Raw genomic sequence first — 26392 nt, forward strand, 5'->3', positions numbered from 1 at the left:
CCTTATTGTACACACCTTCTAAATTTGGAGACGGACATTCATAGGGTGATATAAATTTATCAGAACAAAAAGTAGGATGAAGTGTTGTCAGATCATTGTGAGCAATGCATTGACACAGGATCTATATTCTAATTTGATCTGATTTTCAATTATTCTTCATAATTTATATAAGAAAACTGAATCAAGTCTTAATTTTCTAATAAAACATCAATCTTACATGGAAACAAACCCTGAATTATTCAAATATAAGCTGTGCCAACGGTATATTGAAAAAAGCTAAGGATTTTGTAAAATGAATCAAAACCAAATATAGGTAGATAATAAAGAAGAGGACATCTGCAGTTCCTATAGAAGAGTACCAGAATGTGCAAGTTTTGGCATTTCTGATCACCTAGTAACCAAGACCTCCATTCTGATTTAAAGACAAGAGGATGTGGTATGATTGTCAATGAGACAACTCGGTAAAAGAGACCAAATGAAGTAAAAAGGTTAGCAACTACAGGTCACTGCAAAGCCTTCAACAATGAGCATATCCCATTCTACATAGCAAGCTATAAAAGGCCATGAAATCACAAATATTCACTTAAACAGACTAAAGCTAAATGTTGTCAAAGATCGTCCTATCTAGGTTTCCTATAACATGTATAATACGTTGCAGCTAGACAAAAGCATCAGAATCCCAAAGTTATTCTGATCTTGAACATTAATTTCCTCTATTTTACAAGTCACAGGTTCTCTGAAAGTTATTGCAAAGTAATGATAAATGAACTTTAATTGAACATAATTTGGAATAAAATAAACGATAAAATGGCAGCAATTTTTTTTTAATTGTTACAAAATAATGGACATCTGATAGGGATTTTACAGCACATGCTAACTATTCTAATAAAAAAGCCAAAATCTATCCATCTCTTAATTGGGAATGCCATTTTGATGAACATTGTAGAATTTCTAGATGCTGAAAATGATCTCTTGTGAATTTTACTAATGAAAGACGTATTTTTAGTATTTTTTCAAACAGTTTTTTTTTTTATATAATGATTCTCCAAAAAACACTAGAATGTTATCTGAAACATCAAACACTTAAACAATTGTTACAGAAAATTATGAGACAAAGAGCATCTAAATATCATTTTCAATATCTGTCTACTAATATTCTAATTACTATATACTGTAGAAGACCTGTAGAATAATGAATTTCTCGTTGATTCTCCAAATCTCCTACAGATATTATATACACGACGAGGTCATGTGTTTATGTACACTATGTAAAATATTCACATTCTATATGTACATGAATAATTTTATTGCATAAAACATACACTTTATATAACAGGCCACGTCTATCATACAATCAGGTATCTACAGAACAAGGGGGCTTTCCCTTATCACAATAAATAACAAAGCATGTACAGAGACAACGCCTAAATAAAGCATCCACATCCGTTACACTCCATTTTGCTTGGCGCCACACGTCATAACTACACATGAATTATGGGTAACTTTTTTTTTTATCAAAACTAAAAAATAACAAAAAAAATCCTCCTTTTCTCCATTTTAGAGAAACTGGCTTTCTACCTACTTCAAATATGAAATTAAAGAGATCTTGCTTACCCTGTTTGTCAGAAATAAAATCATACGAAAAATCAATAAAAGTTGCAAGCCCAGGGAAAATGAATTCAAGAAATTATACAAAGATGACTATTTCATAATAATGAATAACATTTAATCATTGAAGAACAAATATATAAACCCTTCACAACAAGTAAAACAAACCATATTTACAATCACAAGCATAACTTCTTGTTAAAACAATTTTCCAGCTATACAAGTTTGGCAGTATATCAGAAAGTTACAATAAAAATATCGAGGACAATTTTCATATTTATGATTCAAGTTTTCCCTAGAAAAGCTGAAAAAGGATCTTTTTTTCTTCTTTAAAGATTGAGAATATGAAAGTTAACACAAAGAACAGCAACTCCTCCACAGAAATAAACACACAAGAACAATGGGGTATAACACAGGAGTATTGCACTTTATAAACCTACTGACAAAAGAAATATCTGATGAGAGATTGGAGGTATATCGTTTTAGATGATTTGTTTTCAAAAGCATGGAAGTTACCCACAATTCATTGTAATAAAGCAATATCACACATTTAATACCTTGTATATATCAACTTTTTCACAAATGTTTTAAGAGACTTATTAAGTTTTTATGTCCTGTGTTTACAAATGATCCAATACATTAACAGTATTCAAGAAGTGATCCCTTACCGCAGCCAGAACATTACATGACTATATATAAACATCTAACCTAAATATTTATATTTTTGTTCATAGTTTTGAATCTGTACAAAGACATGTCTCTGCATTTTAAAGCACTATTAAGAAACTATAAATAAACAAGCACTCTATTGCTGATACATTGGGAGAAATAAAAAGGATCCTGATTATGAGAGGACCCTGACCAGCAGAGCCCTAAGTTTTTGTTCTAATTTCATTCTACTTGGAAGGGGATATTTAACATTGAATTGCCACCAGATTATTTATTAATATCTACACATGAACAATTAGCACCATGTAATGTTATGGTGCTATGTAGTAAAAAAAACTTATGGCTATAATAAAATATTGCTAGACAATCACCTACCCCCTTTACATTTCCAACATCTGTCCACATTTTTTTAATATTTATACCATTTAAATTAAATATATTTATTTTCAAAGTCAAAATTGATCATTTCTACACCTGAAATATTTTTTTAAATTTGTTTACAAACCCAAATAAAGAAACATCTAGCAATATCTTTTTATGGCTTTAACATCACTATAACCTAATACACCGTTATATTTTAAATGGACCAATATGAAATGATTAACTACAAGATTACAAATATTGTCCTATAAAGTATAACCGATAAATCCCATATCATTAATGCAGAGGGAAAATAAGTTAACGGCAAAAAAAACATTTCACTTAATTTTTCAACAAAACCTTCCCAAATTAATACAACAAATATACAATTTCAGATAAAACAGAAGAGTGCATCATTTATATTGTCATATCTAAAGAAGTTTTTGTAATTCCTTTCAAATCTGTACTACACTTTTAGTTTTTATTTAAATACAGAGAGGAACGATAATCTGATGTAATCTGGTAACACTAGAATCATCTGGACTTATTACATATTTTTGTTTATAAAGGGTTAGCCCTGTCTCTACTGGCTGTTGATTGGTATAATGTAGCCAGGGAAAGGCTGACAACGTTCATTCTTCACTCTCTCAACAAGTCAATGATATATTTAGCAAAATGGTTGCATCACAGATGTCTGGATTGCCAAAATTCATAACACAGCTCCTAAATTGATGTGGTTTTAAGACTTCTTCTTTCCTTTACTATTAACTTCTATTTTCTCTAATTTCTTCCATAATTCCTCTCTATCTTTTTCTTTCTTCTTTTCTCTGGAAAAGTATAGGTGTTTAAGATTAATACAGTATTATACTGTACTATCTAAAACTGTACTCAAAGAAATAGTGGTTATTTATGTAGCAATATAGGTTAAACACTTAAGGTATTAACTAATGACCTTGTAAAACTAATAAACAAAGTTACATCAGAGAAATGTCTTGCCCAACATTCTGGAAACATCATATTTGCCCGATATGTGAAGATTTACCAAAATCATTATGTTTTAACACTTTTTTGTCTTAAATTGAAAATTTGTGTATATCCATCACTATATTCTCAGTGCAAAGCTATTGTATTGTATCAAAATCCACATTTACTGTTTTAATGTCTCAAAGATATAATGCCTAATAAAAAGAAATCACTTAAACTTTGCCTCACAGAGGTTACTACATGTAGTTCAAACAAGAGTGCACACACTGAAATGTCTCGCCTTCTATACTAATCATTGATATCATGTTGATAATCCTAAGTATAAAGCTAAGCTTTATTACAACTGTCACATAAACTTAACATTAACCAAGATAACTAAACAAAGACCAATGAACCTTGAAAATGAGGTCAAGGTCAGATGAACCATGCCAGGCAGACATGTACAGCTAACAATGCGTCTATACAACATATACAGTTGACCCATTACTTATAGTTTAAGAAAAATAGACCAAAACACAAAAACTTAACACTGTGCAATGAACCATGAAAATGAGGTCACGGTCAAATAAAACCTGCGCGACTGACATAAAGATCATAAAATATTTCCATAAACCAAATATAGTTGACCTATGGCATATAGTATTAGATAAAAAGACCAAAACTCAAAAACTTAACTTTGACCACTGAACCATGAAAATGAGGTCAAGGTCACATGACATCTGCCCGCTAGACATGTACACCTTACAATCATTCCATACAACAAATATAGTAGACCTATTGCATTTAGTATGAGAAAAACAGACCAAAACACAAAAATTTAACTATAACCACTGAACCATGAAAATGAGGTCAAGGTCAGATGACACCTGCCAGTTGGACATGTACACCTTACAGTCCTTCCATACACCGAATATACTAGCCCTATTGCTTATAGTATCTGAGATATGGACTTGACCACCAAAACTTAACCTTGTTCACTGATCCATGAAATGAGGTCGAGGTCAAGTGAAAACTGTCTGACAGACATGAGGACCTTGAAAGGTACGCACATATCAAATATAGTTATCCTATTACTTATAATAAGAGAGAATTCAACATTACAAAAAATTTGAACTTTTTTTTCAAGTGGTCACTGAACCATGAAAAAGAGGTCAAGGACATTGGACATGTAACTGACGGAAACTTCGTAACATGAAGCATCTATATACAAAGTATGAAGCATCCAGGTCTTCCACCTTCCAAAATATAAAGCTTTTAAGAAGTGAGCTAACACCGCCGCCGCCGGATCACTATCCCTATGTCGAGCTTTCTGCAACAAAAGTTGCAGGCTCGACAAAAATGGAGTTAATAAAAGAAGGTTATGTAAATCTAACCATGTTATTATCTAACACATTATTTTCTGAAGAATGTTAAATCAGCTATCTGCTAAAATAATAAACAAATTTAGTTCTGTCATAAATAATATTATAATGCTTTTCGTGCATTAAACACAACCTCACCTAGAACTTGTTAATTTATGAGAAATTAATAGTGGTACTTCAATGTTGTTGGGTTTTTTAAATCTAGCTTTCTACTTTTTTCCTGATCCAGTATTTTGATTTTTAACTTTTTCATAGACTTACTTTTGTCGTTCAGATTTATAATTCGATGTTAACTCATCAAATAATTTACTATTCATTTCCATAAAGGTTTTGAGAACATTATAGACAAGTGCTACAATGGTTTGGTTCCAATGCTCTTTGGAAATTTTGTATAATGCCGGGAACATAATTGGAAGCACTACATTGGAGTTTTCTTCTATCAGGGTCATGATGTAATCATTATTCCAATAATACAATGCTCTTTCTGCAACCTGAAACAGAAAATCATACCATGTTTAGTAAATGGAAATCATTGCTTCTAATATGTAAAAGGGGATGAGCTAGTATTCATTTTTAAATTGTGCTCAAAAACTTAATTTTGATCATTCTGTGAGGTCCTGAACAAGTAAATAAGTGTACAAAATATTGTTTAATAGATGTTTCTTTTTCTTTATACTGTAAAATTATCTTTTTTATGAATTCATGTAATTCTTTGAGCACCCATTGTATATGTTTATATACATGTCATAATACTTTTTAATAAAAAAAAAATCATAAATTAAACCAGTAAATTAAAACTTTTTTATCAATAAGCTTTGAACTCTTTTGGACTATGAAATAGCTCTAAAAAATTATACTCTGTCCTGTTGATTTTTGTTAATTTTGTAATACATTCATAAGAAAAATTTGAAGAATCATCAATTCGGTCCTGTCAATGTCAAACCCCTATTTCTATAACTACAATTGGAAATTCAAACACATTGATCTCCAGAAAATAATTTACCTGAAAGTGAGGACTTGATACACATCTAGCTATCTGTCTGAACAGTTGCTCCATAACCTTTTGAAACTGAGTAGGCTCAATAACATCTAAAATTTCCTCTATTTCACTTAGGAACATCACCTGTTATATTAAATATAATTTTAATGTCAGATGACAGCATATAAATTTAACAATAGGATACAATTCAATTAAATTGGTTGCTTTAAAATATAAACAAGATATAGATTAAATTCAATACACAATCAAGATTAACAAGAAATTGAATGCCTTTAATAGGTACTCTTTAACTCGGTGAAACAGTCATATTAATTCAAACAAAAGCCACAACTGGTACTAAAATAGTGTATTCTATAGCTCAGAGTACTTCTAATAAGAAATAATTTTTAAAGCCTTATTTATCTTTTTCTTTTCTTTTAAACTTACTTCTTTCTGACTACATGTCTTTGGCCAGAACTTCAACAATCCTTTAATAACCTAAAATAAAATCAAATAAATGTATATAAAGATTGCAACCTCCTTATGTTTATATCTAAATAGTTACCTCCTTATGTATATATCTAAAACAGTCTTTCTCCTCAGCTTAGCTTTAAAATGTGTATAGAACTACTATCAAATCTTCATAGCCTTAATGAGCTGAGAATAAAAGTTAATTTCCAGATTATAGCCCTGGTTGATTAATACTAGAAACAGACCCTTTCACTCCTTCTGAGCCTTGATTCAAACACTTTAACTGGATGACAGTTGAACAGAGAATAAATATCACAAGTTTGTGATGACATTTAAGTGCATTAAAAATGATGTCCCATCATATCTTACTAACAAGTGTCTTTATGTTTCAGACAGAAATCCATACCCTTGAGAAAAGCTGTTCAAGGAAATCTCATACTCCCTAAACCAAAAATAGAATTGTTCAAAAAATCTTTTATGTATTCTGGACCATTCTTGTGGAATAATTTGCTAATACTGTTAAGAAATATTACAAATTTTAATTCTTTCAAATACAAAATAACAGATCATTTATTGAAATCAACTTATCTGTATAAATAATATTAAAAACTGATTATGTCATCATGTTTATTTGTTCATCACATTTTACAACCAGATGCTCCGCAGGGCGTAGCTTTATACGACTGCAGAGGTTGAACCCTGAACGGTTGGGGCAAGTATGGACACAACATTCAAGCTGGATTCAGCTCTAAATTTGGATTGTGATTAAATAGTTGACACAGCATAGGTTTCTGACACAGAATGAATGTGTTCTAATGAACTTAAAATTTTTGTTTTCTCTTAGAGCAATTCACTATGCTGTTGAATATTAATCCTCTCAAAAAAATGTTTGAAGAAATTTTCTTTTTTATTTATGAAATTTCAAATGAGAAAAATTGAACCCAATTTTTTTAATCACACCCCCCTTTCCCTTATTCCAAAACTAATCTCAATTAAAATTTCTAATGGAGTTTGCAACAATAACTACTCATTTAAATACATCATAAAATATTAAGATGTAAAAAAACTGCTTGTTATCACTGAATGGTAAAGATTATTTTAATTTATCAGTTGGTAGTAAAAAGTGAATATACATTGTATATTGTATATAACAAAGATTTAAGTTGATTCTGGACAAAGAAAGATAACTCCTATAAAAAAAAATCTTGCTATTGCACAATATTTTGCAATTAGATATTTCTTGCTTACTATTCTGGACAAAGAAAGATAACTCTAATTAAAAAAAAATTTGCTATTTCACAATATTGTGCAATTAGATATTTCTTGCCATTGCGCAATACTGTGCAATTGAAAAGACTGGCTATTGCACAATACTTAATATAATAATTTTAGATCCTGATTTGGACCAACTTGAAAACTGGGCCCATAATAAAAAAATCTAAGTACATTTTTGGATTCAGCATATCAAAGAACCCCAAGATTTCAATTTTTGTTAAAATCAGACTAAGTTTAATTTTGGACCCTTTGGACTTTAGTGTAGACCAATTTGAAAACAGGACCAAAAATGAAGAATCTACATACACAGTTAGATTTGGTATATCAAAGAACCCCATTTATTCAATTTTTGATGAAATCAAACAAAGTTTAATTTTGGACCCCGATTTGGACCAACTTGAAAACTGGGCCAATAATCAAGAATCTAAGTACATTCTTAGATTCAGCATATCAAAGAACCTAACTGATTCATTTTTTGTCAAAATCAAACTAAGTTTAATTTTGGACCCTTTGGACCTTAATGTAGACCAATTTGAAAACGGGACCAAAAGTTAAGAATCTACATACACAGTCATGACAGTTAGATTCGGCATATCAAAGAACCCCAATTATTCAATTTTGATGAAATCAAACAAAGTTTAATTTTGGACCCTTTGGGCCCCTTATTCTGTTGGGACCAAAACTCCCAAAATCAATACCAACCTTCCTTTTATGGTCATAAACCTTGTGTTTAAATTTCATAGATTTCTATTTACTTATACTAACGTTATGGTGCGAAAACCAAGAAAAATGCTTATTTGGGTCCCTTTTTGGCCCCTAATTCCTAAACTGTTGGGACCTAAACTCCCAAAATCAATACCAACCTTCATTTTGTAGTCATTAACATTGTGTTTAAATTTCATTGATTTCTATTTACTTAAACTAAAGTTATTGTGCGAAAACCAAGAATAATGCTTATTTGGGCCCTTTTTTGGCCCCTAATTCCTAAACTGTTGAAACCAAAACTCCCAAAATCAATCCCAACCGTTCTTTTGTGGTCATAAACCTTGTGTCAAAATTTCATAGATTTCTATTAACTTAAACTAAAGTTATAGTGCGAAAACCAAGAAAATGCTTATTTGGGCCCTTTTTGGCCCCTAATTCCTAAAATGTTGGGACCAAAACTCCCAAAATCAATACCAACCTTCCTTTTGTGGTCATAAACCTTGTGTTAAAATTTCATAGATTTCCATTCACTTTTACTAAAGTTAGAGTGCGAAAACTAAAAGTATTCGGACGACGACGACGACGACGCAGACGACGACGCCAACGTGATAGCAATATACGACGAAAAATTTTTCAAATTTTGCGGTCGTATAAAAATGTTTTATCAAGTTGTATTGAACGTTATTATCATACTTGACTTTTTATACTAATGTATGCAATGTATATGTTTGCATTTTGTTTCTTTTCATGATGAGGGCCTCAGGGAAGATTAGTTATATAGCTAACTGTGTAACCCTCTTCAAATAAAGTATTGTCGTTGTTGTTGTTAATGTTCATAGTCCTTCTGATGATTAATTATCAAGTACAGTTGAAACCTTAAACATCAAACCTTTATTTCAAGATATGGTTAAAATTAAACAATTTTTTATTTCTTGCTGGACAGGTAAGTAATGCATTTTTGAAAGAAAATTTCAAGAACTATTAACTGGGTCACACAAGTGTTCTCTTTCATCTTGATACCATACTGAACTAGAAACTGTAAAACTATTTACAAAACTAATTTAAATTATTTGATTTTCCAATTTGCACTTATAGCAATACATTATCCTAATTTACTTCATAATAAAAGACAAACCTCCTCAGTTAAAGTAGCATCTTTTTCTAGAAACTGCACAACACAATAAGCAAGCTGAAATTATAAAAGAAAATAAAGATGTTTCTTCAGGTAAGAACTAATGGTAAATGCTATATACTTTGCATGCCTGTAATAAAAATTTCAGAAATTTGGTAAGATCTTATTGAAAAAAACTTTCCCAGTGATGCACACAATCAGGTTTTTTTTTTATTAATTCAAAATGCCTCATACTTACATTAATTATAAGCATATGAAATTTTCTACAATAAATGCAAACAACTACCCAGAAATAACCAAACTATTAAGCGTTCTTATCACCAATTACAATGTTTTCTAAATACATGTATAACGGTGCTATTATGTCATTATCAAGTTGTGCACACAATGTTTCGCAGGTCAAAAATAAATGCTTTTATAATTTCATCACTAAAATGAGAAGTGTTAGTATTCTGAAGTTAATTTAATTGTCATATATTCCCTTGGTCAAGATTCCTACACAGGAACATTTCTTTGATTACTATTCTTCATGTGTCACACAGGTGTGTGTGTTCAGGACAGTTCTAAAATTCATATTTTTCCCAAGTTCCTGACAGCCACTAGCACTGTACTGAGCTGAACTCTTAGGTAAGAAACATTAAAGCCTTATCAAAATGCATAATAACAAGAATGTGTCCCCAGTACTCGGATGCCCCATCCACACTATCATCTTCTATGACCATGAAAATGGGGTAATAACTATAATTTGGCATTGAAATTAGAAAGATCATATCATAGGGAACATGTATACTAAGTTTCAAGTTATTTGAACTTCAACTTCATCAAAAACTACCTTGACCAAAAACTTTAACCTGAAGCTGGATAGACAGACAGACAAAAAACAAACGGACAAACAGACAGACGCACAGACTAGAAAACATAATGCCCATAAATGGGCATGAAAAATTAAGGAGTTATTTCATTATAGTCATTTTAGATCAAAATGACATTATTTTTATGAGACTGTAAAAATCCTGCTTCATTCAAAATGCAAGCTTTAATTATTGCGATAACAACCCTGTCACCTTTTTCGTAATAATTTCTGAAAGTGAAAGAATAAGAGATGGTTCTGTTGTAGTAGTTGCTAAGAATAGATTCATGTGTCATGCCCACAATTTTTTCAAATCTACAATATTATTTTCACTTATCTATCCCACATACCTGAGCATGATACATGTTTAGAGTTTTAATTTTATGTAATGGTATTAAAACTTTCAGTAGAAACTGCTTGTGTTCAGTCTTCAGTGGCAGAGCGAATCCATTTATAATGCTGAAAATATACAATACAAATATGACAAGAAATTTCTCCTACCTAAGCATAGTACATATATAGTTCTGACTTTAAGTTGCATTACAGCAGAATGCATTGAGTGTGTAGGTGAAGGTAAATTCTTTGGTTAGCTTGCTTGTTAGCTGAACCTTTATCAGGTTAGGTATACTATCCTTCTTAGGGAGTAATCTAGTTTAACAGATAGATTGGTTGTCTGTCAGACTAGTCTACTCTTAAAGGAGGGTAGTTTACCTTACTTAATAACATGAATAGTGACTACACGGTTCAGCTAACAAGCAAGCTAAATAAAGGTATTACCTTTACCTCTACACACTGTAATCAATCTTCTGTAAAACAATTTTCACTATTTCAAACATATTGTAAGTCATGTATTGACATTATAATGTTGCTAAATTATATTGCAGGGTTGTCTAGGTAATTAATAGTCATTTTCAATAAAGAAAAATAAACACATGTCTACTTAGAAAAAGGTAAACATTCAAATGGGTAGGAAAATTGTTTCTCAAAATTCAGTATTTATAGAAAACTGTTTTGATACTTGATGATTCTCTGAAACATAATTTCATGTCATATTAAAATAGAAATACTAAATCTAGCATTTACTGACCTGCCTAAAATTTCTAGTAACTCTCCAACTCCATTAAATTGCTCTGTTTCATATATAAACCTGGAAGAAAAGCAACTTTTAATGAGAAACTTAATATTCAATGTCAACAAACGTATATCTTATCATCTATTTTTAGCGCTAATGATTAACCCAGCATTTTAACTTTGTTGTACAAAATAACTGTGTGGTGGGAAAAACTAACCTAACTGAGGAGGTCACAAAGAATGTTTTAGCTACCACCTAAAAACTGTCTTATTTTTCAGAATTTTTATTATTTTTTTTTAATGCTTGCAACTATAAACTAATATCCATGCCTAAACCAAAATGTCTTTGTCTTTGAAATAACAGCAATTACCATTAAAGAATTAATTGACTGCAAAATCACTAAAACCTCTTATTTATGACTTTATTCAAAGCAATATTTATCAATCCAGAAATTGTGTGTTCCCGATTAATAGAAAAACCAATTTATGAGCCATTTCCCCATATGTTTATAGGAGCATAACAATTTGATGGAGTGTGTATTATAATCATGATTATATGCATGTAAAATGGAGAGGAGAATATCCTTTGGTTCTGATAATGTTTACATTGACTCATCATATTGCAAATCATCATCTTCCCAAAAAAATGTGTCAGAGATCAATTAATATGACACAGTATAATATCAAAATGAAATAGCCGTAGTTAAAATTCATCTGACCTTGTTTTTTGTCGAGCCTTCGACGTTAGTTGAAAAAACGAGACAAAGCGATCCTACATTCTGTCCATTTATAAGTTAACTACGGAAAAAGGTAAATTTATTTTTAGACAAGAATGTGTCCAAAGTACACAGATGCCCCACTCGCACTATAATTTCTGTGTTTAGTGGACTGTGAAATTGGGGTAAAAACTCTAATTTGGCATTCAAATTAGAAAGATCATATCCTAGGGAACATGTATACTAAGTTTCAAGTTGATTGGATTTCAATTTCATCAAAAACTACCTTGACCAAAAACTTTAACCTGAAGTGGAACGAACGGACAGAAGGACGAACAGATCAGAAAACATAATGCACCTCTACTATCGTAGGTGGGGCATACAAAATTAACTTCTGGATACTATCTTATGATCATTAACAAGCTTCTGTCCAAGTTTGATACAAATCCAGCATAGTTAAAAGAAAGTTATTAAAATTTTAAAAACTTTAACCAGAGTGAATATTTGTGGACGCTGCCACCGCTGATGGAATGTAGGTTCGCTATTTCTGGCTTTTTAGACTTAAGTCGAAGCCTCGACAAAAAACCATTATAGACCAAAGTACAGTCTTCAAACACAAATAGAAATGCATAACCAAATTTACATAGATAATGATGGTTAAGAATGAATTTTAATTCAAATATCAACATTTAATCATAAATACTTCTTTATTAACACATCTAAATAGAAAACAACAACTTTTTCATTATAATAATAAACAAACTTAGCCTTTGGAATTATATTAATATTTCCTTATTTTTACACCAGTTTTTTAATATCTTCAAACAATCAAAATGTCATGACCCTCAAATTGGTGCTTCCCCTTCTATGATTGTGCTAATCAGTCAGCTGTTCTTAGGTTTTTAGCATGCCATTAAGCAGGTGCTGTTTCATGTGTTTATACCCTTAACATTTCCCACAATTTTTCCTACTGGTGTCTTGTTTTATATATACTTTTTACATTTCAGATTGTGTATATTGTAGGTATTAAATAAGTTTGACTTTCAAAACGTGACAATATCTAAAAAGGTCAAAATTACCTGAGAAATATGTTATTAATTTGTTTTCTTATAAAAGCTCTTAGTCCAAGAAATTTCCCGTAAATTCTATGCAATACAGTTTTGAGGAAATCTCTCTCTCTAGGATCTTCACTATCAAATAGCTCCAACAACTGAAATTAAAATGGAGTTATTAATTTATTAGATATAAAAAAAAAAACACTGGTCCATTTTACAGCTGACTGCATTGAGTGTGTAGTTAAAGTTATATCTTTGGTTAGCTTGCTTGCTAGCTGAACCATGATGTCATTATTAGGTTAGGTAAACTACCTTCCTTTAAGAGTAGACTAGTCTGACAGATAACTAATCTTTCTGTCTGTAGGACAAGACTACTTCAACAGAGGGTAATATATCTTACCTAATAATGACTTTACGGTTCAGGTAGCAAGCAAGCTAACCAAAGTATTACCTTAACCTACACACTAAATGCAATTGGCTGTAACTGATGATCTGTCTCTTGTATGATGTAATATATAATTGTAGTTGTAGGATGCTGATTTTAATATTACCCATCACTAACCAAATATGAATGCATAAAAAGCAGCATTTATTAATGTTTATATTCCCAAAATACAATTGACTACATGTACTTGTATGATTCCATCCAATTAAAGTACTTGTTCCCTGCAATTAAGAGTCAATTAAGTAGTTATTCCTTTCCTGGTCTAACTTAATAAGCTGGCATGTATAAATGTTTGTTTTTTAACTGTCATGTATGTTATTTTGTAATTTGTTATCAAGGGTAAATAAATACTGTAGAAGAGAAAGAACATAGTATACCATTCTTGCCACACTTACCTGTAAAACAAATTTTTGATCTATATATTTCTTAGCAAGACTCGGTTGGAAATCAGGAGATTCTAAAAACCGCAGGAAAAATTCATAAACAATCTGCAAAGATAAATATTGAAAGCTTGTAAAAATCATAGACATAGTTCAGATGAGCAGGAAAGGCAATGTTTTTCTTTAAAAAAAAATAAAATGCAAAAGGTTCTCCAGAATCCTGTTTCTGACCTGCAACTGATGATGTCTGTGTAAAAGTGCAATGTTGACTACTTAAAATTCATTTATATATATATATATATATATATATATATATATTTAGCAGTTACTCAGAATTATCTTATGATTATGTTGAAGCCACTGCTCCTGCACATGATTTGTATATTTCAGTGATGGTTTACAACTTATTGATGTTACCACAAATAAAAAAAAACATTTATCAGTGGCTAATCATGCTAATTGTCTAATTAACAATCATACAAAATTTCTCAATTTTTATATTACCATAGACTAAATATAACCCCTCAATGATTACACAAAGTAATTGTTCAAATGTATCTGACACTTTTTTAATTTAAAATTGTCCCAAATAATTTCATCTGATCTACATTACCTTGGAAGTAAATACATCTGACTAATGGAATGACATACAGTATATCATTGCATTCAGAACCAAATCTAACAAACACTTTATTTAAAACTAGTATTATCTTTTTCTTCATCTATGCAGCAATTTATTAGATCATCAAAAATGATTTGTTTATTGTCAAAGATTTACAGTCAGTTATAAATTACCATACTGACAGTATTTATAATTTGATTGATGAAATACCATTGGACATTTTTAGAGTTATTTTCATCATAACTATTATTCTGTCAATATCATATATAAACAAAAATTCTTCTTCAACTATTTTGAGATAAGAATAAAATAAGAATAAAATAGGAATGAAAAAAGACATATTAAAACAAGGATCTAAACCAAGATAATAAATCAGTCAGAAATAAAAGAATGGTATATATCCTAGCTTACTAATGAAAAGTTAGCCTAGGAACCCATGCTACTCAGATAACTAATAATATAATCAATGACCTAAAAATGTTGTCACACTACACAAATAAAGGCAGAAACTTTCTTTTAATCAAAGAGCAGATTGCTCTGAGGGATACGATTGCCATTGTTTTCATTGACACATGTATACATGTAGCTGGATAATATTATTTTCAAAACTAATTCAACTTCTTCTTGTTGTCTTGTCTCCGTATAAGCATCCTTTATAAGGATCACCACCATGAGTTATGGCGTATAAAGGAAGCATGTGGAGCCTGTATCGGTACAGATTAATGTGAGCATTTACCTATCCAATTCCCCAGCCAGGCTGTGACGGGTCTTTATTACCAGAAAGTTAACCTTCCCCAAACATAATACAATATAACAAAATAAAACATACGAACTCACACACTCACCTGATTCGTTCAGTCCTCAAAGTATAAAAAGTGTATTTTTTCTATGTATCAAATATCCTTTTTTTAAATATCTCTGTGTTTTAAATGACTGATGCCCCACATATATAATACGTAATCTAAATAGTTACAAAATAGCCAATCCCGGATAAAAGTATGTGAACAAATTTATACTTAGGCCTATTGTGTTTTAGTTTTGTACTATCAATTCTTAGTTTACTTTCCTCAGCAGTCATTGAGACTCAAAGCGAGAGAAGGTATTTAACTTCGTATCTTACATGTATCACCTATTTTCCTACGTTAATTCTAGGAGGAACCCCATTCCTAACTCTTTAAATATTTAATTTCCTTTGGGTCAGTGATCATGACTTCTTTCCGTACACATTCATCGGTTTAAATTGCGATCGTTTTTAATATAATACGACGTTATCGACAGAACAAGTTTATTTTTCTGAACATGTTGTTTTGATTAGAATTCACGGAAGTTACTTCCGGAAGGGAGACAACTCGAAACGATAATATGGAAGACTTCATTTCGCCTGAAGGGGTGTTGTAGTTACTTTTACGATTTTGACTTCATTTATTTTAATTTAAATGATGCATATGATTTAAAATTATGCAACAACAATAACCCTCATTAGCAGACATACATAGAAAGGATCCCATGAGTTATAAATTAATCAACTGAGTGGGGAATCCAGAGCAACCATTCAATCTAATACCCCTTGAAGTCAAGAAAACTATACGCATGCGCATAATTACATAAACAAACCCTGAAGCAAGAACGTACATTAATTAAACGACCTAGATGGTTCTCTATTTCTTTATGGAAGTACATTATCAAATATCAGTTTCATAACAGTGACATACAAGAAAAACTCCACTTCACTTCTTATATGACAGAAATAAATTTATCGGAATTCAGCGAACTCTCGCATTTTTATCCCAACTGGGGAATTCCCTCTGACGTGTTTCTAAATTTATAAAAATTCGTAAGGGTTCCACGGAACCCAGTGTCTCGCCTACTTTTGCTGTTAATCGCACACTCAACAAAAATGAGGAAAAACATCAATAAAAATTTCCCTCTCGATACTGTCTTTGGATTGAAAGAAGCTTCCAAGTTTGGTAAAAAAATCCAGGATAGTTTATGAATCTAATAAATGATTTATAAACTTTAACTGCAGACTGTATGTAATGTTAACTGGAAGAAAAACTAAGTCCTTTTATAAGTAAAATACGGAAACAGTGATTTTTTTTTTTACAAAATTTACTTCTGAATAATATCTTATGATCAGAAACAAGCTTTTGTTTAACCCTTTCACTGATTGCTGCCCAGACAGAAGCTACTCTGAGACGATGGCTTCCCTGGCTACTTTTACTCAAGTGGGAGATCTTCATAATAAATGTCAATGAAAAATTTGTTTGTAGTTATTTGTGTATTTATTTCATTCACTAACGCCATGTTCACAGTTTTTTTTATGTTTTGATAATTTTTTCCTCATAAAATATTCTAATTTTTAATTTTTCGGCATTATTGAAGTGAAATTCTCAAAATTCTGCTCTTTGACCCCAAATCGTAATTTTTTAACCCAAAACGGCAAAATTTTGAAAAAATTTGTGAGGCTGTACAAATTCCTCACACTGAACGATGTCCATTCCAAGTGTTTTGTACATAAAACGACATTTTATGTCAAAAACGTATACTAGTTTGGCTTAATTTTTCCATATTCTTTCCCCAAAAATGTTCCCTCATTTCAAATTCTCGTAAATTCCGTAAATTTCCTCTGATTTTGACACGGTTTTCAACAAACGAAACCGCCATGTTTACACTTTCATCCGGGTATCCATCAAAGAAAGATAACTCATGTTTGCACTGTTTTGAGCGGGAAATAAAAAAGATGTATTCCGATCCCGGTAAAACGGGACTCATCGTCAGCAGTCTGAAGCGTGAATCCCGGTAAACCGGGACTCATCGGCGAAAGGGTTAAGTTTGGTAGAAATCCTGGATAGTCTAAGAACATTATAAAAATTTTAAAAACTTAAACCACAGAGTGAATGTTTTGTTTCTGGCAAAAAAACTAAGTCCATTTATACATGTTATAAGTAAAATACGGAAAAGTGGAAATTTATTTTTACAAAATTTTCTTCTTGATACTATCTTATGATCATAAACAAGCTTCTGTCCAAGTTTGGTACAAATCAAGGATAGTTTATGAAAGTTATTAAAATTTTAAAAACTTTAACCACAGAGTGAATGTAATGTTTCCTCGCAGAAAAACTAAGTCCATTTATAAGTAAAATACGGAAAAGTGGAAATTTATTTTTACAAAATTTTCTTCTGGATACTATCTTATGATCATAAACAAGCTTCTGTCCAAGTTTGGTACAAATCAAGGATAGTTTATGAAAGTTATTAAAATTTAAAAAACTTTAACCACAGAGTGAATGTAATGTTTCCTCGCAGAAAAACTAAGTCCATTTATAAGTAAAATACGGAAAAAATGGAATTTTATTTTTACAAAATTTACTTCTGGATACTTTCTTATGATCATAAACAAGCTTCTGTCCAAGTTTGGTAGAAATTCAGTATAGTTTAAGAAAGTTATTAAAATTTCAAAAACTTTAACCACAGAGTGAATATTTGTGGACGCCGCCGCCGACGACGACGACGACGGAATGTAGGATCGCTTAGTCTCGCTTTTTCGACTAAAGTCGAAGGCTCGACAAAAACACTAAATATAAATACTGCTTAATTCTGATTTTCCGTGTTGTTAAAAATATGCATATAAGTCAAGGGAAATATCAAACATGAATATTATGAAAAGAACATTATAGGAAAGTTGTTTAAGTTCAATCCATTTGTTTGTTTTTACCTTTTAAACCAAGACAATCATAAGAATCTGAGATGTTCCTTAGTGTTTAGAATAAAACGGTTGACGTGAGGGCATGACACCCTGAGCCAATCCCATAAGTCTACAGATTGCTTGAAAGCAATCGTATCCCAAAAATAAGACTACATTATCATATAAAAGGTTAAAATAGATCTGCTACTGAAATATTGTCTCTTGTCCTGGCTAATGATTGCACTTTAGTGAATAAGTCCCTAGATCATTTGAAAATATTACTGGTAGCCTCTTTGAATAGTAACGAATCCTAGCGTTATTGCCATTTCTTATGGTCTGGTACAAAGACTCATTCACAATCAGAACTAATTAAACATCAGGTCATATTTCCCAAATTAATTAATTTCAAATAATTGCATTTCTACAACTTATTTTTAACACATTTCTGAAATCTAATTCTCATTTCAACTTTGAGGAAATTGTATATGAAACAGTTTTGAGGTCCTGTAAACAGATATTAGATTTAATATCATCTTTCTTCAAGTTTTGTTTTCAAGTTGACAATGTAAACAAGACCATGCATCTGTTTTTCAGACAATTGCATTAATAGAAAATCAAACAATGTCAATGTGGATCTGTTACTACACAAGTATCAGATGTTTTAAAAATGTTCTTATTTGTAAACTTAAGTATTTCACAGATGCAGAAACACAAGTCTAAAATCCTGGTTATAATCATATGAAGAGATCGAAATGAAATTATAAACTCTGTGCATTATAAAATAACAAATTTTGATAGGGAAAATATTGCATGTGTCAGATGTATCAATCATTGTTGATCAAGCTACATGTATCTTATGATCCTCACGCCTGTCTGTTGTATGCAAGTCAATAATAGACCCAACATGCAAAGTGAGGCTGCAGATCATCTAATTACCTGCACTAATAATTTCTTGTCTAAAAGATAATTTTAAAACAAGACTAAAGTCATACCTGTAGGTGTGGCCAAGAGGCTTCTAATGTCGGATCATCTTCTTCTGGATCGAAATCCGGATTATCATTGGGTGGTAACGTTCTGAATATGTTACATGCAATCTGAAAATTAACATTAAAAAAAGATTTATATCATAACAAAGATGAAATGTCAAATAGGCAGCAAAGTGTTTTTCTGAATTTTGAAAGGCCCTTTCAAGCTTCTTTACATGTCACATTCTATGGCATTTTTCCAATCTATGAAGAAACATAACTCCTGAATGGCAAAAATGTAAATCATCAATTTCAATTTTGACCACCATTTTGTCATCAGTAATAGCATACTCAAATTTTACGAGTGTTGGTTGAACAGTTCCTATGTTATTGCATAGAAACAACATAAAATTGAATTTTTCAATCTATCAAGAACCAAAACTCATTGACAGCAAAAGTCTAAATCATCAATATTTATCTTGAGTTCCATATTTCATCAGTAACAACATATTAAAATTTTAAAAGCATTGGTCAAGTGGTATAAACAATTGTTTGGAAACGACATAGTGTAATTTTTCAATAGAGCAACTCTTAAACAGTAAAAATGAAAATAGTCAATATTGAACTTGACCTCCATGTTGTCCTCAATAACAACATTTTGTAATATGAAAACCACTGGTAGAAGGGTTTAAAAGTTATTGCACCGATACAACATAAAGTGCCTTTTCTCAATATATCAAGGACTTAGTACATATATAACTCTTGAACAGTATCATGAGTATAAGAAAAGTGAAGTCCACAATATCGATCTTCGTTTGCAAATTATGTCATAAATATCAACATACATTTTTTCAAATACATGTACTAATGTATGTTGTTTTTTCTTCTTAAATTCCTTGGGCATTTAAATGTCATTAATGTATACATGTAAATTGTTAATTCTATTTATATATAAAAAGATTTGTTTACAAATTAAGACAAACAATTAAATGCTTGACTGAATTCATATGCAAACAACAGGTTGCTATTAGCATTGATTTTACAAAAACCCAAATAATCCTATTTCGATACTACTATCAGACTATTGATTAAACATGAAATTGGTCAGAATTAAAGTAATTCGTTTTACTACTAGCTCAACTTGTCAAGGTAAATCACATGCAACTGCGATGGATTAATTTGTATCTTCTGTTTTCAAAATCTAAATCATGGTAAACTGTCAATTGTAATTATGAATTAAATGACAAATATAATTGGTGAAAAGTTTTTAATTTTTACTATTTTTTTGGAGGTTCTGTATGTCACAGAATTGAGTTTTTTTCAGCAGTCTTTGTAACTTCCATACAGACCTACATGTAACTAAGATTATTCATCTGCTGTGAGAGCCAAGAGTTGCCAGGTAAAATAGTTTAACATTTGCTTAATACTCTATTTACTAAAGAGAATTTTTGTAACATTCATGTTGCTCATTCTGAAATTTTGTTCATTACTTTTTAAAAGTATTTGTACAAAAATGTGCACTCCTTCTTTGAAATGTTATTAATTATCCTATAAGCTATAGTCATAATGTCTTATCATATTTAAATAATTCTTTTTTGGGAACATGTTGTGTATTATAATTGCATTATTGTTGTTTGAAAATTTTGTTGGGTATAATCCAATGTTACATATATGCCTATAATATATGTTGTGTAATGGTGTATTGTTGTTGTTTGGAATTTATAGGCTATATTTTTTTATTTTTTTTTTAAATAAGTGACAGCAGTGCAGACAGGAGTATAAATATAGACAAATATGTATACTCTTCTGAATTGACAACTTTACAAATGTACACAAAACTGTATGCCATTGGTGTATGTGAGAAAAAAAAAATCTTTCTGAAAGTAGTGCATTTTCAACCAGCATTTGTTACATCCCCTTATTGTATGCCATTTTTGTTTTTTTCTAATTACATATAAGAAGCTGTCCATTTGAACATATAGATTTTAAAAACATGCATGTCGCTTTGACACATTCCCCATTTCCTTCCTCAATTTTACATATATTTTTTTTGAAATATAGCTATAGCATGTCACTCAATTTACCATTCGAACAATCTCGGGATAGCATGGCTCCGTCAATACTCCTCTTGTGGCTGTTATATAGTCTACTAACTCATTAAGACATGCTCTTTTGACCTCTTTACTCTTTAAGTCTGATACTGGGTCCATAAAATCGAACACGACACAACACTGTTGAAGTTTTTTGATAAATAAATCTGACTGCTCTCCATGAGGTGTATCTAAAAAATTAAATGTAGAAATATAAAAATAAATCATTCAAAAGCCATGAAATAAGTTTAGCTACAAAAAAATAATAGTGTCATCATGGTCATTAGCCATGCAACAGTCTTCACACTTAACCACAAGTCTTATGGCATTAGCTTATAAAATTCTGCTCTACAAGCCAAAATGTGTACGTAGAATCCACCTAAAATTTCCAAAAAATTGAGCATCTGGCTTGTGGACTCATAATTAAAGTTGCAAAATGTAAGCGTGAAGGCTGCATGCATATAAATCAGGGATCAGCTAACGTCTGAATTTCATGAGGTTCTACACCTCTGACAGTCTTAATAACTATGTTCTTTAAAAAAGATTAAAACAATCATTAATTTCTTTTGCAAATTACCAAAATAGTGGTGGTCCATTGGAAATTTTGGTAGTCACAACTTTTGGACCACCACTTTTACTAACATGTAGCTCTGCTGCAATTGCAATATTATCCTCCTCTAAGAGAAACTGATAAATATAGATAGGATTTTTTATTTCATGGAGTTTTAAACAAAAATAATTTTTAGAGTTCTTTACATACATGTATGTATTTTTTTTTCTTTCTCATTAACATGTTAACAATGATAATTGAACCAAAGTCATGAGAGTGCACATACAAATGTACAACTGTTCAAGTCCTATTCTCCTGTTTATTTCAAAGATCAAAGCAAATAAAATTCAGCGAAATGTGACTTTTGTCTATTTTTAAGGTAAACTTCTAAACAACAAACCATACTTAATAGGAAAAATATCATTATGGACTTTCAAGAGTCCCTACTTGGCATATTTTAAAAAGTGAGAGTCAAGAGAATGTAGAGAAAAATATCAACACCCAATTTAGTTTGCAATGAAATAATGACTGGACTCTGCTGTAAAGATTTAGTTTATAAATCTTTGAACTCACAAATGAGAAAAACATGAAAACTCATGACTTGCTGGAGTCTTGAGAATTCTGTTTAAAGATCAAAAGTTCCACCATTTTATGTACAGCAAAGTGTGTATAATGATGCAATGTTCTTGCTAAAGCAATGGTTGTCATCTGTTTGTGTGGTTCATAATTTACAGTGATATTGTTGGCTTTTTTCAAAACTACCTCTACACTTTTTTATTGGGAAAATATGCGTCATTTTTATTAAATTGGGAAATTTATAATAAACCATGAATATGACTGGAACTTCAATTTGCAGACCTCCTTTCAACAGGTAAACCCTCATTTGAAATAAGACCCCTTATTGTCAGTGAAGATTCATTAATAGACCCTCAAATCTACACATATAGTCATTTTAGGCATGAAAAATTATGAAATGAGTGTTTTTCAGTTTGTATTCATGCACAAGACTGCACTGTTTGGGAAAAAAGTTATCTTTTTGGGAATAATTTTAAGCCATTTTTTTTTTCAAATTGGGAATTTTCTCCAGGGGAAAAAGCCTTTATTCTCCAGTAATTTAAGGCAAACAATATCACTGTAATAAGTGTTTCTCCTTTTTTTTATATAGATTAGACCATTGGTTTCCCCGCTTGAACATGTGTTGAATGGTTTTACACTAGTAATTTTTTGGGCCCTTCAATATATAGCTTGCTGTTTGGTGTGAACCAAAGCTCTGTGTTGAAGGCCGTAGCTTGATATCTATAATGGTAAAATACTTTCATAAATTGTTACTTGGATGGAGATCTAGAGTTGTCTCATTGGCACTCATACCACATCTTCCTTTATCTATAAGTCCTGAACTCATGAAAATCTGTCTTGATTAATCATTCTTAAAGCTGATGATAAAAAATAAACTCACAGAAAACATTATTTTTCTGGATTTTGTTGATACAACATGTACAAAAAACACACAGATGATTTGTTTATGGCTGGAGGCAGGACACACACATTTTTTTAAATGGCTTATGCACCAAAACATTAAATCTTGTCCTAACTAGACCAAATTTTAGTTGACTGACAACTTAAGTGCCATAAAACATTGAAGCAAAAGCCTAAATAACAAAATACAAGAGCAAACAATGTTTTGGTACCCTCCCAAGCAAGATGTGTTCATGGAATGTGTCATTCTAATTACTAATTTTTTCTTACAAAATCGAAAAAAAACATCAATGATCAAATCTATATTGAACCAAACATGTCAAATAGAAAGAAAATATTCTAGACTAGTTAATTGAGAAACATTTCTCCCTTAAAATCAAACACATGCATACAAAAATTAAACATGTCAGAAGTACACAATGTACACAATGTATTACTATATTATAAAAATTTCAAATTAGGGATGAATATTTATAATATATATGCAATGAGATTAAGTTTGGATTTATGTTAGAATACATTTTTGGCACCTTTTCTTTACGAAAAGTTGGTTTTTAATATAAAAGAAAACAAAAATAAACAACATAACATTTCCATCTCATCTGACACACCTCATCTTTGGAATAACATGGGAGATAATCCAATATCAATGTAACTTGACAGATGTAAATTGCATGCAAATTTGATGGGTCTAATAAAATATCTCACTGGCATATTTAACATGAAGATTATATGGTTTACTTCTTTAATGATACAAACAGAAACAAATAAACTGCCAAAGATGTTCTGCATATCATTGAGCACATTTGACCAAAAAAGGTCAAATTTCGTAAACACTATAATATCTTCATTTATCATCATAAACTGGAATTTGAATGTAATTCTTTTATACAGTTGTAACTTATTTATCTTCCGGACATTGAAAATCAGTAGTTTCGACGTGCTCCTTACCTTTTAAATGCGGCAAAGCCTGCAATTCTGGTGCATTTTTTGTTCGGTAATGAGATGAACCTTGTGAACGTTTTTGCTTTTTCGACTTTATTGAGGCTTTACTTGTAAATGGATCGATACGATCTACCACAGCTCTTGAAGACATGGTTCTTTGGCCTCAATATACACAAAATAGTTTTCTAAACACAAACGGAAATGGAATACAGAATAATTTTGTCAGAACATCATGGCTTCTTTCGAATGCATTTCTTGCCAAAATCCGTGGTTACACACAATATAAATATCACACACTTCCTATGAGTTTCTTGAAGTCTTCAATAATTAAATATGCCGGTATAAACATAAACAAAGAAAAATCCATCCATTAATAAACAAAAGGTTAATGAAAACACATAAAATATCGGGTAATAAATAGGTTGCTAGTTCAGTTGTGCAGGTTTATTCAACTCTCGTCATGTGATACTTAAAATGAGACATTACGAGAATAACCTGCTGAGTGGGAAAATTTGAAAGAGTGATTTTGCCACTTTGGTTCTGGTGCAGTAGATGTCTTTAATTGTGTTTGCCAATTAAAATTGTTGTTAATTAAATTTATAATTCTTATCATATGCGGTTGGGATATGTAACAACTTTCATTAATGTTTTTTTTTTATGTGAAGTGACAGACTGATAGATCCTAGCTACTACTAGTATCCAGCTATAAGTCGTTCACCTAAGGACATGATTGATTGATTGATTTTTTGGTTGCTTAACGTCCAGTGGCAAATCCTAAGGACATGAATAAATGAATGAATATAATAGTCCCAGTTATACTGATGAGTATATATTTATATATCAGTAACACTTTCAGATTATCAGTCACAGTGTTAGTAAAGTAGTCTTAGATCATAGTAGATCATATAGTAGAATTGAAATAATATTTTCAAGATTCATTCATTTATTCATATATGGGTCATTTTCAAAAAATGTCGAATTTTGAAATTGAAAAATTTAATAAAACTGAGTTACTCATTCAAACAACCCTCTACATAATCAAATCAAAACAAACAGTATTTGAAGAACAACATATGAAAAGATGCAATCTTAATGGTGTCATACAAGAATATCTTGAAACATTTTTTGATCTGTGGAACAATATTTTGTCTCTCCTGTTACCATTTTCAAAAGAAATTTTGGGTAATTAAGAAAAGGTTTAGATCAAATGTTAAGCTTGTTTTACGTAGCCAATTAGATGGGTTTCAAGAGAATAAACTTCTATATATATTCATTCTGTAAAATAATAGATTATTTGCCAATTTTCCAGGTTGTACTGAAAAATGCCTCTAAAAATTTGTTTTCAAAGGTTGTAAAAATTACCACCAGTAACGCAAGTTTAAGATAGCAAGTTATCTTGTTCGGCATTTTTTCACCCTTTCAAATAAACCAAACATCAAGTAAATTCCTCATAAGTTAGTTTACTTTTCTCTTTATTTCATTGGTAACAGGAACGTACGTTTATGATATATCACTATATAAAAGTCTATCCTGTTACCTTTTTGTCTATCCTGTTACCTTTTTGTCTATCCTGTTACCGATATCAGTATTGCACCTGCAAATGCTTAATTGGGAAGATTAAGACGTTATAACCTTAAGATAAGTTCAAACAACGAAATATTTCATTCGTTTTGCACCTATATGTTCAGATAAAATTTTTAACGACGTTTTTGTCTACAATTGTCTATCCTGCTACTGTAACCATAGCAACCATAGTAACAGGATAGACATATAACAGGATAGACAAATTTCTTCGTTTTTGATTGCTGTTGTGAAATAACTACTCCCTTTGGTGAAGTGATTATGGTTTTCTATTGTGAATTTGGTTTCCTACACGTTATTGCACTTTTTACAAGCATACTGTTGCTGAAATTAATCAAAATTGTTGGTAACAGCATAGACATTAAAAAACTACACGCTATGTTTTTTCACTAAATGTCTTGAAAATTCTTTTCTTTA

General features: G+C 30.8%; 1 protein-coding gene across 1 annotated transcript; it reads right to left on the minus strand.

Moving 5' to 3' along the window:
• Positions 1-808: 808 nt before the first annotated feature.
• On the minus strand, positions 809-24860 carry LOC143068893 (serine/threonine-protein phosphatase 2A 56 kDa regulatory subunit epsilon isoform-like). The gene is made up of 12 exons (XM_076243246.1): positions 24401-24860; positions 21418-21614; positions 19361-19462; positions 14077-14169; positions 13261-13391; positions 11482-11541; positions 10745-10853; positions 9548-9601; positions 6409-6459; positions 5986-6105; positions 5244-5473; positions 809-3464 (listed from the first exon to the last, which is right to left on the minus strand). The coding sequence occupies exons 1-12, from the start codon at positions 24543-24545 to the stop codon at positions 3377-3379; spliced, it is 1380 nt and encodes a 459-aa protein (XP_076099361.1). The 5' UTR covers positions 24546-24860; the 3' UTR covers positions 809-3376.
• Between the last annotated feature and the right edge of the window lie 1532 nt (positions 24861-26392).

This window comes from Mytilus galloprovincialis, chromosome 3 (genome assembly GCF_965363235.1).
Source record: "Mytilus galloprovincialis chromosome 3, xbMytGall1.hap1.1, whole genome shotgun sequence".
NCBI lineage: Eukaryota > Metazoa > Mollusca > Bivalvia > Mytilida > Mytilidae > Mytilus > Mytilus galloprovincialis.

Coding starts and splice junctions, on each gene's coding strand:
- LOC143068893 (XM_076243246.1), bottom strand. CDS start 24,545: ATGTCTTCAAGAGCTGTGGTAGATCGTATCGATCCATTTACAAGTAAA. Junction 19,463..21,417: donor ATCCCGAGATTGTTCGAATG/GTAAATTGAGTG, acceptor GTTAATTTTCAG/ATTGCATGTAACATATTCAG. Junction 6,106..6,408: donor AGACATGTAGTCAGAAAGAA/GTAAGTTTAAAA, acceptor TTAATATAACAG/GTGATGTTCCTAAGTGAAAT.